Below are 14698 nucleotides of genomic sequence, written 5' to 3' on the forward strand. Positions count from 1 at the left end.
TCATATTTAATAAATCATGTGATCCCAGTGCGTTTTTTAAGAGACAAAGAACAAGCTTAATTTTAAGCCTGCTTTGCAGTCGGTATCCTAAGAAGCATTCTGAATCACAGCCAAAATAGCTGGCAGTGGCACAGCTATATTATTATAGTGTTCATATGCTTCATATACCGTCTAATCTGCTCTTGATCATCATCACACTCGTACATGTGATCAAATTAGAAACTATCCTGTGGGCTAATCAACCAAGTATTGTCTATTGTCCATCAACAGCAAAACACATCACACAAACTAATATCTGTCCTGGCTGTCATGTTGCATTTTAAGTTGCATTCTGGAAAGGATGGACTAGCCTACAGTCAAATACAGAGACAGTGTCAGAAATGTAGTTATAATTATATGTCCAGGGCAATACATGGCAAAAACAATGGTTTCCAATATAATTAGAACAATTCCCAGTGGGCGTCTTATAGCATACGTCAGGCGTTATTGGGGGTGTAGACCTGAACTGGTGCCACTGTTGCAAGAACTGTTCTTTTGTGTTCACTCTTTAATGTTTTCTGTTAGTAAATCCCCCTGGCTCTAATGTTGTTATATTGATGTATTAATAACTTATTTGTTTGTTGTTTGTGTTTGTATTGTATTGTATTGTATTGTATTGTATTGTATTGTATTGTATTGTATTGTATTGTATTGTATTTCGTGATTGTTATAAATAAAGATTTGTGAACAAAAAAAAAAGAAGACTGGTGCCCACTGTGTGTATACTCCATCGTACTACGGAGTCGCGTGCCCAAACACAGACAGCAGACGTACAAGCTCACTGTGCGTCGCATCGCGACCTCGTTGTGAGCTTGTCGATCCGCTATTTTCGGCGATCGACTCCGTCGTACGACCAAGTACAAATCGGGCTATATAAGGAGAAGAGGCAGGATTGTTGTGGCGTTGTAGTCCATTGTAAAGGAAAGGCTGCTGTTTGACACTGACATTCAGCGGTGTTGTAAAGAAGGAAGAGCCGGGCTTTTAAGCAACGCACTGGAGAGACATAATATCATCCCTTCATCCACATCCTCCTTTTGGGCGTGGAAATTACATCTCATTTATAGCATATTATAGGAACCGGTGAGTGATTTTATTCCAGTGACACCGCTGATTTAAGTGAGATCGCATGGTTTTATAGTCGGGGGGGAATTCTGCTCTGAAGGGGTATTTAATGGAAGATTACCATGAACATGTTTTAGATCAACACCGATAAACGGATACGTGGCAGAAGAGCTTGTTGTTGATGACAATGTCTTATTCATATTTGAGAGGAGTTCGCTGAGCATCTGCCTGACTTTAGCCTATATTAGAGCATGTGGAAATGTTCCTTTGTTATTAAATACGGTACCTTAAATGTAACGTTATTTGCAAGTGCAACTGATGAAGAGAAGTGCACACCAGTGGAAGATACGGAAGGAAGGCGGATGCGCGTATTAACCGACTGGAGAACGAATCGCTAGAACCTTCTAGAAGTGCACCAGGAGGTGCGTATATAGGTGCTCATACGCCAGATGTTGTCCACCAGACGCCCAATTATGCTCCATAGTACGACGGTGTCACGCCCTCATCTGTTGCCTTAATTGACCCTTGGGATGCTGATGATGCGTAGGCTAATATTATGAACATTTTCAGTGGTGGAAAGTAACTTGGTACATTATTTTGAGGTATTTTTTTTACTTTACTGGAGTATTTCCAATGTTCAATAATTTTACTTCTACTCCACCAAATATTGTACTTTTACTCGACTATAATTATTTAAAAACTTTAGTTACTAGTTAGTATGTATATTTTTTATTTATTATTACAAAACCACTTCAGACCTATATTTGAAAATATCCGATCTACAAGCTCAAAAGCTTTTTATACATTTTATACATTTGAAAACGTGTGAAATGGGACATTCTGCATAATGAGTACTTTTACTTTTGGTAATTTAAGTATATTTTGATGCCGATACTTTTGTACTTTTCCACCACTGCATATCTTCTAATTCAGTTCTGCTGGAGGCGATTTTTGCATTAAAGACAGCAAGCTCAAACGGAACTGGGTTTATTTATTAGGCTTGCCGTTGCTTTGTCTTTTCATGGTTCTGCGCATCACCGTGCAACGTGTTTTTATTAATATTCCATGCGTCTTTTATGTCCATCAGTGCCTGACTGGCACATACGACGTGATGGCGATAATCATGTTTGAATAGATAGAGTAGCCTATAGCTATAGGCTACTACATATTAGTTGAATGGCGTATTCTGTTTAGCGAGAGCGCATGGAAGATGACAGGAGAACATTATGTATCATTTTAGGGTATTTCACTTTTAAACACTAGGGGTCATTTTAATGTCTGCTGCTCTGGCTTTTGTGTAGCCTACACCCCAAACAGTTTTTAAGTTGCTTCATTCAATATTTAGATATTTTGATTTTAATTATAATGAACCTATTACCTAATAAACAGACCCGCCCCCTCCCTCCTATATAAACCCAATCTTCAAACTCAATTTTAACCATGTTAGATAAGCAGGGAGTGAGTGTGTGACCATTCAATCAACACAAATTGTTAACCAGTTCTATACAGGTGGAAAATTACAGAGTTGAAATGGAGAACGGGCGAAGATTCTTCCTTGCCAGGTGCCAGCCAAGGATCAAACAGAGTCTTCATGCTGTTCTCCATTTCAACTCTGTAATTTTCCACCTGTTTAGAACTGGTCCCAATTCGGGTTGATTGAAATGGTCACACACTCACACCCTGCTGATCTGCAATGGGTGTCATCTGTGTATTTAAGACTTCTTTACCCTGAAGTAGGCAGCCTAGTCTGTCCTTTATTTTTTAGATTAATATTGAAAATACCTCTAGTTCTGGTGACTGATATTGTCCTAATGCATGCAGGGTCTGTTTTTTTCAATTATTTTTTTCTTCTTTTTTTTAATGATTTTCTCTAAATGAAAAACATAGTATCACATATGTTATATACTTTTATTCTTCTTTTTTGTATAATTATTTTTGAAAAATAAATAAATAAAAGAATATCAAATATGTATGCATTTTTTCCCAGCCTCATAGCCCAAATCAAAATAACATTGATGGGTTTAGTTACTATCTTTTGATGTTTTGAGTGTGGTCAGTGACATATTTATTTGTGGCTGTATGGTAAATATGTGTATGTAATCATCATTCTCCTTTAGTCTCAATTTGAATAGATAAGGTCATGCTGCATGAACTGACTCACAAATGCCTTGTTTCTGTCTCCCCCCTCCCGCATATAGCCTAGACCAGGGGTCTTCAAAGTTTTTCAGGCCAAGGAACCCTTGGAGCTGAGAGAGAGATGAAGCAGGGACCCCCACTACATATTGGATTCATGTTAAATGTGTGTTTTCAGACATTTAACCACTTAAACCCTCACTACTTTGTAAACTTGACCTTTGGCTCGGTACTTGGTCTGCTCTTTTTTCCCTGTACACATAACCTATTCGAAAATAGCAGATCTACAAGCACTGTGAGCTTGTAGAACATATAAAAAATGTATTAAACTTGCTTTGAACCTTTTCCAGGGCATGGCTTTAATCCGCTAAGAGATTTAAAAGATTAATGGAAGTCAGTACAGGCTAAAACGGAACAATTGGCACAGAGTAAAGTATATGACTAATCTTGTTTTTGATCTGCTTCTTTCAGTAGGTACAATTAAATAAATTACAATTTATTATTGAATTCATTAAATATGGTACAAAAAGCCCTCCAATAACTCTGTGGGGTTATTGCTCCCTGTCTCCCTCTCCCTGTCTCCCCCCCCTCTCTCTCTCTCTATCTCCCCCTTGTCTCTCCCTCTCTCCCCCCCTCTCTCTGTCACCTTCTCTCTCTTTTGCTGAACGAGCTCTGGTCTCATTTCATACCCAACAGAAACCGTAGCCTACCAATGGAAATTTACACTGAGTCAGGCATGTCCAGTTCATATGGGCATGTCATAAGCCCACATGACATATGACATACAACGTATTGCATTGCATATGCTGATTTGCACTGACATCGGGGAAAGTCCAGTGCATATATGGACATATCTGCACATGCTACGGACTGACAGACACCTGCCCATCAGAAATTCAACTTTTCTTATTCATACAGCTTTGAATAACTGAGCTACAGTCTTTGTTTCTGTCATGTCAGCCATATCGTCCCTATCTGTCATATTAAGGTTATAATTTAGTTAGCTTTAGTAGGTGGGTGTCGATCATTTCCCCACTCAAATTAAGGCTCTAATGAGGTATTTTCTTTGTCTTTGCTGTCTTGCAGGAATTTTCTGAATCTATAGAGTTTACTAGACCAGAGGCCTGCAGCATCCTCCTCTAAAAGTCCTAAAAAACATCCCCAGTGCCGGTGGATAACCTCCCGACGCACACCCTAGTGAATTTGACCTGACGGTGGATACTACAGCTTCCATCGAGACAGCAAACCAAAGGAGAGCATTTCCCTTTGCTCTTTTATAAAAACACAAAGGTTATTTTTTTTTGCATGACTTTAGGCGGTTGTGAACCTTTATTTTTCCATTAACAGTAAAAATGGGTCCTGGAATGGAGGCAGCTGACATTGCTGTTGTAGCACTTTATTTTGTCCTGGTGCTAAGCATCGGGTTCTTTGCCATGTGGAAGGCTAATCGCAGCACGGTAAGTGGCTACTTCCTGGCTGGGCGCTCGATGACATGGATAGTGATTGGAGCATCACTTTTCGTCAGCAACATCGGCAGTGAACATTTCATAGGCTTGGCTGGATCAGGAGCTGCAAGTGGCTTTGCTGTGGGAGCATGGGAGTTCAACGCACTTCTACTACTGCAGCTACTAGGCTGGGTGTTTATCCCTGTATACATCCACTCAGGGGTCTACACGATGCCAGAGTATCTGTCAAAACGCTACGGAGGCAACAGGCTGAGGGTTTACTTTGCTGCCTTGTCTATATTGCTCTACATTTTTACCAAACTCTCTGTAGACTTGTATGCTGGAGCTCTGTTCATTCAGGAGTCACTGGGATGGAACCTTTATCTGTCCATTATCTTGCTGATTAGTATGACTGCACTGCTCACAGTAACTGGCGGACTAGTAGCAGTAATGTACACAGATAGTCTTCAGGCAGTGTTGATGATTGGTGGAGCCCTCAGCTTGACGGTGATTAGCCTTGTTAAGGTGGGTGGGCTGGAGGGTGTTCGGACAAAATACATGCAGGCTGTCCCCAATGTTTCTGCTATCTTGGCCAGTGGCAACTTCACATATTATAACTCCTGCCGCATCAAGCCCAAGCCTAATGCTCTGCGCCTCCTTCGTGGACCTCTAGATGAAGACATACCTTGGCCAGGGTTCCTTCTTGGCCAAACCCCGGCTTCCATCTGGTACTGGTGTGCCGACCAGGTCATTGTTCAGAGAGTACTCGCTGCAAAGAACATTGTTCATGCCAAGGGTTCCACACTCATGGCTGGGTTCCTTAAAGTCCTGCCCATGTTTATAATTGTCATTCCAGGTATGATTTCCCGTATCCTATTTCCTGATGAGATTGCCTGCATTGGGCCAGAGCACTGCCTGGCAGTTTGTGGCTCTCAGGCTGGCTGCTCTAACATCGCCTATCCACGTCTGGTCATGTCAGTGATGCCTGTGGGTCTGAGGGGTCTGATGATGGCAGTCATGATTGCTGCCCTGATGAGTGATTTAGATTCCATCTTCAACAGCGCCAGCACCATGTTCACCCTGGACATCTACCAGAGTGCTCGAAAAGGTGCGTCCCAGAGGGAACTACTGTTTGTCGGCCGACTGTTCGTGGTGTTCATGGTGGTCATTAGCATTGCCTGGGTTCCTGTCATCATTGAAATGCAGGGCGGGCAGATGTACCTGTACATACAGGAAATAGCTGGCTACCTGACTCCACCTATTGCTGCTCTCTTCCTTCTGGGTGTGTTCTGGAAACGCTGTAATGAAACAGGTGCATTCTGGGGAGGCATGACAGGTATCACACTAGGTACCCTGCGTCTGATCCTGGCATTTATCTACCGTGAGCCTCGCTGTGATCAACCAGATGATAGGCCTTCCTTCATCATTCATGTCCATTACATGTATGTGGCAGCAGGGTTGTTTTGGTTGTCAGGGATTGTCGCTGTGGTGGTCAGTCTCTGCACCCCCCCACCAGATAAGGAGCAGGTTCGCACCACTACTTTTTGGGGGCTGCGCAACATTGAAAAGGTTCCCCTCAAGGATCGAGACAACATAGAAACGAGCAACCATAATGGAAGCCACTATAAAGATCTTCCCCTGGATGTCAGAAATGAAAGGTGTCTAGATGGTGCAGACATCAAGCTCCTGTTCCCATCCACTGATCATGACCCAGCAACACCTAGTACAGAGACAACCCCGGTAACCACCCCTGGAGAACAGATTGGTAATGGGAAGGCAGAGCTGGTCAGGGATGAGGAAAGCTGCCTCTGTGAAGGAATGCGTGGCATGGGTCTGAGTCTGCTCAATTGGTTTTGTGGGTACAAGGAGGGAGCACAGACCACCACACCAAAGGAAAGCAAGGAGGATGAGAGGGTTCTTTTGGAGATGCTATATGAGCCTCCAAGAATTAAACTTCTGCTAAATCTGGGCCTGCTACTTGTCTGCTCATTGGGCATCTTCATGTTTGTTTATTTCTCACTATAGTTTTATCCAACACTGAACTAAAGGGCAGATTGGTTTGGTACAGTATGGGGATAGGAGTTGAGGAAGGGTTTTATTGTCGATGCACAGTTGAATTTTCAAAGATTTGACAAGCTGTAATATTTACAGTTGATTATTATTGTAGTTCTCTAATGGGAATTTGAGCTTATTCAACTGTATTTTTTTAAATGACTGAAGCTTCTCGTGTGACTATAAAGCTTCATTGGGACTGACGTACCAATTTTAGTTGTGTGCTAATTGGTACTGTGATCCTGCACAAAGAATATACTGGGATGTTTTTAATAGTGTTGTACTTTAAGTGAATTAAATATTTGCCTTATTGGACATATGCTTTTTTCCAATTTTGTATAGTGAATAAATGTTATCTGTTTAAAGCTCCCTCCCTTCACATTGCATTTTGCAGGTGTAACAGTTCATTGTCTGGGTCTTCAATTAATTTTCCATCATTGGCCATGTTATATAATTCTTACCTGCATACTCAGATGATTAGCGTAATTGTAATTGATGTCATTTCTTTGTTTTATATTATGCTGATCTGTCTATTCCTGTTCAAAATAACTGATCTATTAACATTTTTTTAATTATTTAGTAAAATTAATAATCAAGCCAACCACACAAACCACGGACATGAAGTCATCCGCCATGCCAGAATCAAGAGTCATCCCACCCCAGACACAAGAGTCTTGCATACCATTAAAAGCACAGTAAGTGATTTTCTTTTGTTAAAATAAGTCTTAAATAGCTCTATATTCTGGTAGCGATCATTGCTATTCACCTGTTTCCTAGGCTTTCCACTTCCTGTGTGTTTTCCACTTCCTGTCGATTTGATCCAATGAAATCCAATGAAACTGGTCAGATGACTAATGATATCCAATGAAATCCGACAGGAAGTGGAAAACACACAGCCTAGGAAACAGGTGAATAGAGTGTTTGTTCAGTAGCAAGGGTCTGCCTGTCTCGTCTCTTTGGTAAACAGAAAATGCATTTTCGGGATACCAAATGTTTCCAATCAGGATAGAGAAGTCATTTAGGATACAGGATAAACAAGTGAAATTGGAAGTGATGACACAAAGAAATGAAGAGACACATTTTAAACTGGAACACTATAAAATGGCAACCCACCTGAAAATGTATTTTCTGTTCAATAAAGAGATGGAGAGACGGGCAGAGCCCTGTTATTTGAACAAACTAAACACTATAGCAATGATTATTATCTGAATATAGTGCTTTAACCTTTTCACTGATCAGTGAACATTTGTTTGAACCAACTAATTGCAAATATCACATACACTATCTTTGATAACATAAACCTCCATAATCTGTGCAACAGTCATCCCACAGCCAGTCAATAACCAATAATCACCAGTAAACATTTCTCTTGAAAGTGCTAAAATGCTGTCTCTACGTGTTTTTCCACAAGGTGTTTTTGATTTAGCCCTTCTGAAGAGGCATTACATCAGTAGCAGTACATCATTGTACTGATTTGTCAGCCTTATGTATCAGCTTTATCGAAAATAGAAGCAGAAAAAAACTACGTAATATTGGTATCCATCAAAATCCATTTCCTTCCATTCATAAAGAAGAAACCGCATAACCTATAGTGTAGTGTAGTGTTGTTTCTGTCCTTCCATTCATAAAGAAGAAACCGCATAACCTATTACAGTATGTTACTCGCTTTTTGATTGTCCATTTTGTGAGTATATGTAGTGAGTTCTTGTTGACCAAAATTCAAGTCATGAATGTAGTGTTGTTTCTGTTTACAAATATTATTTTCAGCTACTGTGGCAAATCATTTTATGATTGTATAATTGCATTTTACAGCTAGTGAATTCAGCTTATAATGCTTTGTTATCACAGCTTAACAAAAAAGCCACAAGTACCAATGCACATATTTTGTATAATTCGTACTTTTCAAATAATCTTTTTAAAAACTTGGTGAAGTCTTGTGTTGTATTATGTTTTTCATAGGCCATGAGATCACCCGTTATAATACCGTGTATCTATTCTGTTACATTTTATTTTTCACAGTGTAATGCAGAACTGTCTTTTATATCTTATTTAAAGTGTCTTTTCTAAACATATTCTTACCAAATGTGTCTTAGTTGTGCAATATCAAGTGAATAAAAAGTGTAAGTCAAACTTTCCGTTTTGAAAATCTGTGCTGCGACACCAGATAACACAAAATACTGTTTGGTTCTATGTGATAGGTGCACTTGGCACTTTAGTGCAGTGGTTCTCAATATTTTCATGTCAAGTACCCCCACACTGATACATATTAGACCACAGACCCCCATTTGAAATGATTTTGTGTCATGGACCCCCGTAAGAGTAAGCTTTTTGTTGTTGGATTAGATTACTAGAGTACTAGTAGCCTAAGTATACAACTAATGCACTTATGCCGTAGTTAAGGAGATAACCGTGGAGAGAGTGAGACCTATGAGTGCATTCTTATACATTCTGTCATTGGGTTAACACTAGCTGGTGAAATTATATTGAAATTAAACTGTTCCTCATTTTTCTGGGGACCCCCTGGAACCCTCTCAAGGACCAATGGGTGTTCCTGGACCCCAACTTTGATAACCACTGCCTTAGTGGAATAGGTAGACAGGCACAATACATCAAGGCTAGGCAAATAAGTTTGGCCTCAGGCCAATCTTTTTATAGGCCATTAGATGACGGGCCAGAACATAATGGCTAATTTAAGAACTGGATCATTCAATAGACCGCCTTATACTGTATACAATAATAACTATATTGCTATAAGTTGCTGTAGTTAATAAATAAAGATGTGTGTGGTGCATAGCCTATAGAACTGTGTGTGTGTGTGTGTGTGTGTGTGTGTGTGTGTGTGTGTGTGTGTGTGTGTGTGTGTGTGTGTGTGTGTGTGTGTGTGTGTGTGTGTGTGTGTGTGTGTGTGTGTGTGTGTGTGTGTGTGTGAAATGCCTGTGTAATGATTTTGCGCAGGCCACATCCTTGAATGTGAGGATATTTACAGTAGTCAATTAAAAAGTTTAAAAAAAGAACATAGAGAAAGGTACTCCTTTTTGAACAGTGATAAATAAGAGATAGTTCATAGAACAGGAGCTCTTTCATTCAAGGTCTCTTGGGGAGATAAACGGCTTGTATAAGGCATGTGAAACACTCGTTTTTAATGCAAGATCAATTTCTCATCTAAAAGTCAAAAGGACTGCACGATGAAAATGATCATACCGTCTGCTGACGGCACTATGAGGGGTTCAGCACCTTAGTGCACCTCACTGCAATTCACATGCCTGTCTTCTACTCTTAACATGAACAAAAGTATAATAAGTATTCTACAGGTGGGGGTAGATTCTCTATTTGGACATTATAGCCTATATGTGGGACTGCCATTATTGTAAATTATTTACAGACTAAAATGCCGGGTCAGATATCATCGCTGATCGGCCAGTCCTGTCCCACGGGCCGCCCTGTTGCCTACCACTGACCTACATGAAGCAAACAGGAGTCTTGCTTGATCTATAATCTCTCAGTGGTGCAGACAAACATAGAAAAGGCAATAAGGCACTCCGATTTTTTTCACCTGAAGATGGAGTGCCTTATTAAGTGTTTTTTTTTCTCTTCCATTATTGTCTACACCACTGGGGGAATTAAAAAACATATGTATTTAATTGTATTCATTTATATGTTTATTGCATGTATTTTATGTTTTGTTGTTCCTGTTCTGTCTGTATGAACTGCTGTTGTGGAAAGGGTGTAGAGCATGAACCATTCCTCACTTACAGTAGGAAATGCAGGCCTAGATACTGAAAAGGTATCCGTTTGAATGCCATTAAATTGCATCCTTCCTAACTTACCTCCTCAAATAAACCACTGATCTAATGTGACTGAACTGGTCTAGACAACTGAACACTAATTGACTGCATTACTTGAATGAAATAAAAATAAAGATGCAATTTTTGGCAAACAGTATGGTCATGGTCATACTGTAAAAGTATAAATTAGGCTTACATTTTCCTAATGAATGCTTGGGTCATTTCTGTTACATATTGTCATTATTAAGCTGGCCTGAGCCAAGAGATGATTGCACAGGACATGACCAATCAAAAAGCCAGCATTGGTGTACCACAAAGCTCCACCAAACAAAAAGCTAGTATTGGTGTATATCGCAACTCTTAACCTCTACTTAACATCTACATGAGTCCTCTACCCCCATTTCAACACACAATAGAGGAAGGAGTGACCATTAAGTAGGCCTAAGTTTCTTACAAATTACAGGTCTATCATGAAAAAAACATTTATGGCCTCATAACGTTAGAAGAGCATAACAAATATAATTTAGATCATTTATAAATCCCAATGTACTGTACCAATTTCCAAAATTAAATAACATCCAGTTAGAAATAAATAAACCATTGTAAATATAGAATAATTATGATGATCATAGCTTTATTTGTATTACGCCTTTTGCACATGAGACGGAGCTGAATGTATTTTATGAACAGCATTCTGTGATTCATCGACAACACGAACAGATGATAGACAACATAAAGACAACTGCAGTTGTCGATGTCCCACAATGACAAATTCCACAATGATTATGTTCATTTGTTCTCTTTAAGTCAAAGAGGCTGGCATTTAGAAGCAAGGGATGAGCTGTATTCACATTTAGATTATGATTCATAACAGTGGAATGTTAAAATGTAGTTCACAGTGCACGCTATGTAATTTGCTATGCGACTAATCATTGAAATTGTCCCAAGTGAATAATCTCTGTTCTATGACTTAGAGGTTACTTTGTTTAATGAAAGGACAGTAAATAAATAACCCTGTGAGTCATATGAATACAGGAAATTCTCACCTAGAGTCACCCTTGTTCTTTTCTTTGTGATTGTGAGCTATAGAAGTTAGCTCAAAAAAAGGTATTTGAAAAAAGGATCATTTGATACAGTACACAGTAGTTAAACTTGCGTCACCAGGCTTTCCGCAATAAGGTGGAACTGGAGAGTAATTTTTCTGCTCTATGATCTACTGTCTACTGTTTACTGTCTACTGTTTCCGATAATTTGCACTCACACATACATAGAGAGACCCTTTCCGTATCCGCTCTAGCCCACTTTGCTCTGACGTCAGGCATGTCCAGTCCATATATGTACATGTCATATGCCCATATGACATGCAAGTGACATATGACATGTATCACATCACCTTTATTTATTCATACAGCTTTTGACTATGTCATGTCATCCATATTATCCCATAGCTGTCATATTGAGACATTCAAAGGTTATAGTTAGCAGAGCATTTCCCTAACGGTAATCTGCAGAAATGGGTCCTGGAATGGAGGCAGCTGACATTGCTGTTGTGGCACTTTATTTTGTCCTGGTGCTAGGCATCGGATTTTTTGCCATGTGGAAGACCAATCGCAGCACGGTAAGTGGCTACTTCCTGGCTGGGCGCTCGATGACATGGATAGTGATTGGAGCATCACTTTTCGTCAGCAACATCGGCAGTGAACATTTCATAGGTTTGGCTGGATCAGGAGCTGCAAGTGGCTTTGCTGTGGGAGCATTCGAGTTCAACGCTCTTCTACTTTTGCAGCTACTAGGATGGGTGTTTATCCCTGTATACATCCACTCAGGGGTCTACACGATGCCAGAGTATCTGTCAAAACGCTACGGAGGCAACAGGCTGAGGGTTTACTTTGCTGCCTTGTCTATATTGCTCTACATTTTTACCAAACTCTCTGTAAACTTGTATGCTGGAGCTCTGTTCATTCAGGAGTCACTGGGATGGAACCTTTATCTGTCCATTATCTTACTGATTGGTATGACTGCACTGCTCACAGTAACCGGCGGGCTGGTGGCAGTAATGTACACAGATAGTCTTCAGGCAGTGTTGATGATTGGTGGAGCCCTCAGCTTGACGGTGATCAGCCTTGTTAAGGTGGGTGGGCTGGAGGGTGTTCGGACAAAATACATGCAGGCTGTCCCCAATGTTTCTGCTATCTTGGCCAGTGGCAACTTCACATATTCTAACTCATGCCGCATCGAGCCCAAGCCTAATGCCCTGCGCCTCCTTCGTGGACCTCTAGACGAAGATATGCCTTGGCCAGGGTTCCTTCTTGGCCAAACCCCGGCTTCCATCTGGTACTGGTGTGCCGACCAGGTCATTGTCCAAAGAGTACTTGCAGCAAAGAACATTGCTCATGCCAAGGGTTCCACACTCATGGCTGGGTTTCTTAAAGTCCTGCCTATGTTTATAATTGTCATTCCAGGTATGATTTCCCGTATCCTATTTCCTGATGAGATTGCCTGCATTGGGCCAGAGCACTGCCTGGCAGTTTGTGGCTCTCAGGCTGGCTGCTCTAACATCGCCTATCCACGTCTGGTCATGTCAGTGATGCCTGTGGGTCTGAGGGGTCTGATGATGGCAGTCATGATTGCTGCCCTGATGAGTGATTTAGATTCCATCTTCAACAGCGCCAGCACCATCTTCACCCTGGACATCTACCAGAGTGCTCGAAAAGGTGCGTCCCAGAGGGAACTACTGGTTGTCGGCCGACTGTTCGTGGCGTTCATGGTGGTCATTAGCATTGCCTGGGTCCCTGTCATCATTGAAATGCAGGGCGGGCAGATGTACCTGTACATACAGGAAATAGCTGGCTACCTGACTCCACCTATTGCTGCTCTCTTCCTTCTGGGTGTGTTCTGGAAACGCTGTAACGAAACAGGTGCATTCTGGGGAGGCATGACAGGCTTCACACTAGGTACCCTGCGTCTGATCCTGGCATTTATCTACCGTGAGCCTCGCTGTGATCAACCAGATGATAGGCCTTCCTTCATCACACATGTCCATTACATGTATGTGGCAGCAGGGTTGTTTTGGGGGTCGGGGATTGTCGCTGTGGTGGTCAGTCTCTGCACCCCCCCACCAGATAAGGAGCAGGTTCGCACCACTACTTTGTGGGGGCTGCGCAACATTGAAAAGGTTCCCCCCAAGGAACGAGACGACATCGAGAAGAACAATCGTAATCGAAGCCACCATAAAGATCTTCCCCCGGATGTCAGAAATGAAAGGTGTCTAGATGGGGCAGACATCAAGCTCCTGTTCCCATCCAATTATGACCCAGCAACACCTAGTACAGAGACAACCCCGGTAACCACCCCTGGAGAACAGATTGGTAATGGGAAGGCAGAGCTGGTCAGGGATGAGGAAAGCTGCCTCTGTGAAGGAACGCGTGGAATGGGTCTGAGTGTGCTCAATTGGTTTTGTGGGTACAAGGATGGAGCACAGACCACCACACCAAAGGAAAGCAAGGAGGATGAGAGGGTTCTTATGGAGATGCTATATGAGCCTCCCAGAATCAGACTGCTGCTAAATCTGGGCCTGCTACTTGTCTGCTCATTGGGCATCTTCATGTATGTTTATTTCTCACTATAGTTTTGTCCAAGATTGAACTAAGGGGCGGTTATTATCGATGAACAGTTGATTATTGTATGTGTGTATATATATATATATATATATATATATATATATATATATATATATATATATATATATATATATATATATATATATATATATATATATATATATATATATATATATATATACATATATATATATATATATATATATATATATATATATATATATATACATATATATATACATACCAGTAAACCTTCCATTATTGGCCATGTTGTATAATTCTTGCCTCCATACTACAATTTACAATAGGCATTTAGCAGCAGTGTAGTGCCTCTGTAAACTAGGAACCAGAGTAACCAAGAACCTAGCATCAGTCTAAACAATATACTATCAAAATAATAATCTGTACAGTGAAACTATAGGATACCAGGTAAACAACAAACCTAGCATCATAACCTGCAATCTAAATTATAACATTGTGGTCAAAAAGTTACAAAAACATGAGAACAAATGACCACGGTATGTCTTCATGGTCGTCATTATAGGTCAAGTGCTACGGGCTA

The 14698-nt window shown here is 40.8% G+C and overlaps 2 protein-coding genes across 7 annotated transcripts; both read left to right on the forward strand.

The window, feature by feature from the left end:
- Positions 1 to 808: 808 nt before the first annotated feature.
- Positions 809 to 7046, forward strand: slc5a3b (solute carrier family 5 member 3b). 6 transcript variants are annotated; one of them, XM_080412570.1, is made up of 4 exons: positions 809 to 1119; positions 1412 to 1523; positions 3300 to 3400; positions 4321 to 7046. In XM_080412570.1, exon 4 carries the CDS (start codon positions 4587 to 4589, stop codon positions 6702 to 6704), a length of 2118 nt encoding a protein of 705 aa, XP_080268696.1. In that variant the 5' UTR covers positions 809 to 1119; positions 1412 to 1523; positions 3300 to 3400; positions 4321 to 4586; the 3' UTR covers positions 6705 to 7046. The 6 variants fall into 6 exon arrangements, with proteins under 6 accessions (XP_080268696.1, XP_080268698.1, XP_080268695.1 ...); XM_080412572.1 differs by lacking the exon at positions 3300 to 3400 and having other exon boundaries at positions 1412 to 1535; XM_080412569.1 differs by lacking the exon at positions 3300 to 3400.
- A 4983-nt stretch (positions 7047 to 12029) lies between these two features.
- LOC308105965 (sodium/myo-inositol cotransporter-like) lies at positions 12030 to 14144 on the forward strand (the record flags this gene model as incomplete). Its single annotated transcript, XM_080456936.1, has 1 exon — positions 12030 to 14144. One exon carries the CDS (start codon positions 12030 to 12032, stop codon positions 14142 to 14144), a length of 2115 nt encoding a protein of 704 aa, XP_080313062.1.
- Positions 14145 to 14698: the final 554 nt, after the last annotated feature.

The sequence above is a fragment of the Gymnoscopelus braueri genome, assembly GCF_963280865.1.
Source record: "Gymnoscopelus braueri genome assembly, chromosome: 18".
Classification (NCBI taxonomy): domain Eukaryota; kingdom Metazoa; phylum Chordata; class Actinopteri; order Myctophiformes; family Myctophidae; genus Gymnoscopelus; species Gymnoscopelus braueri.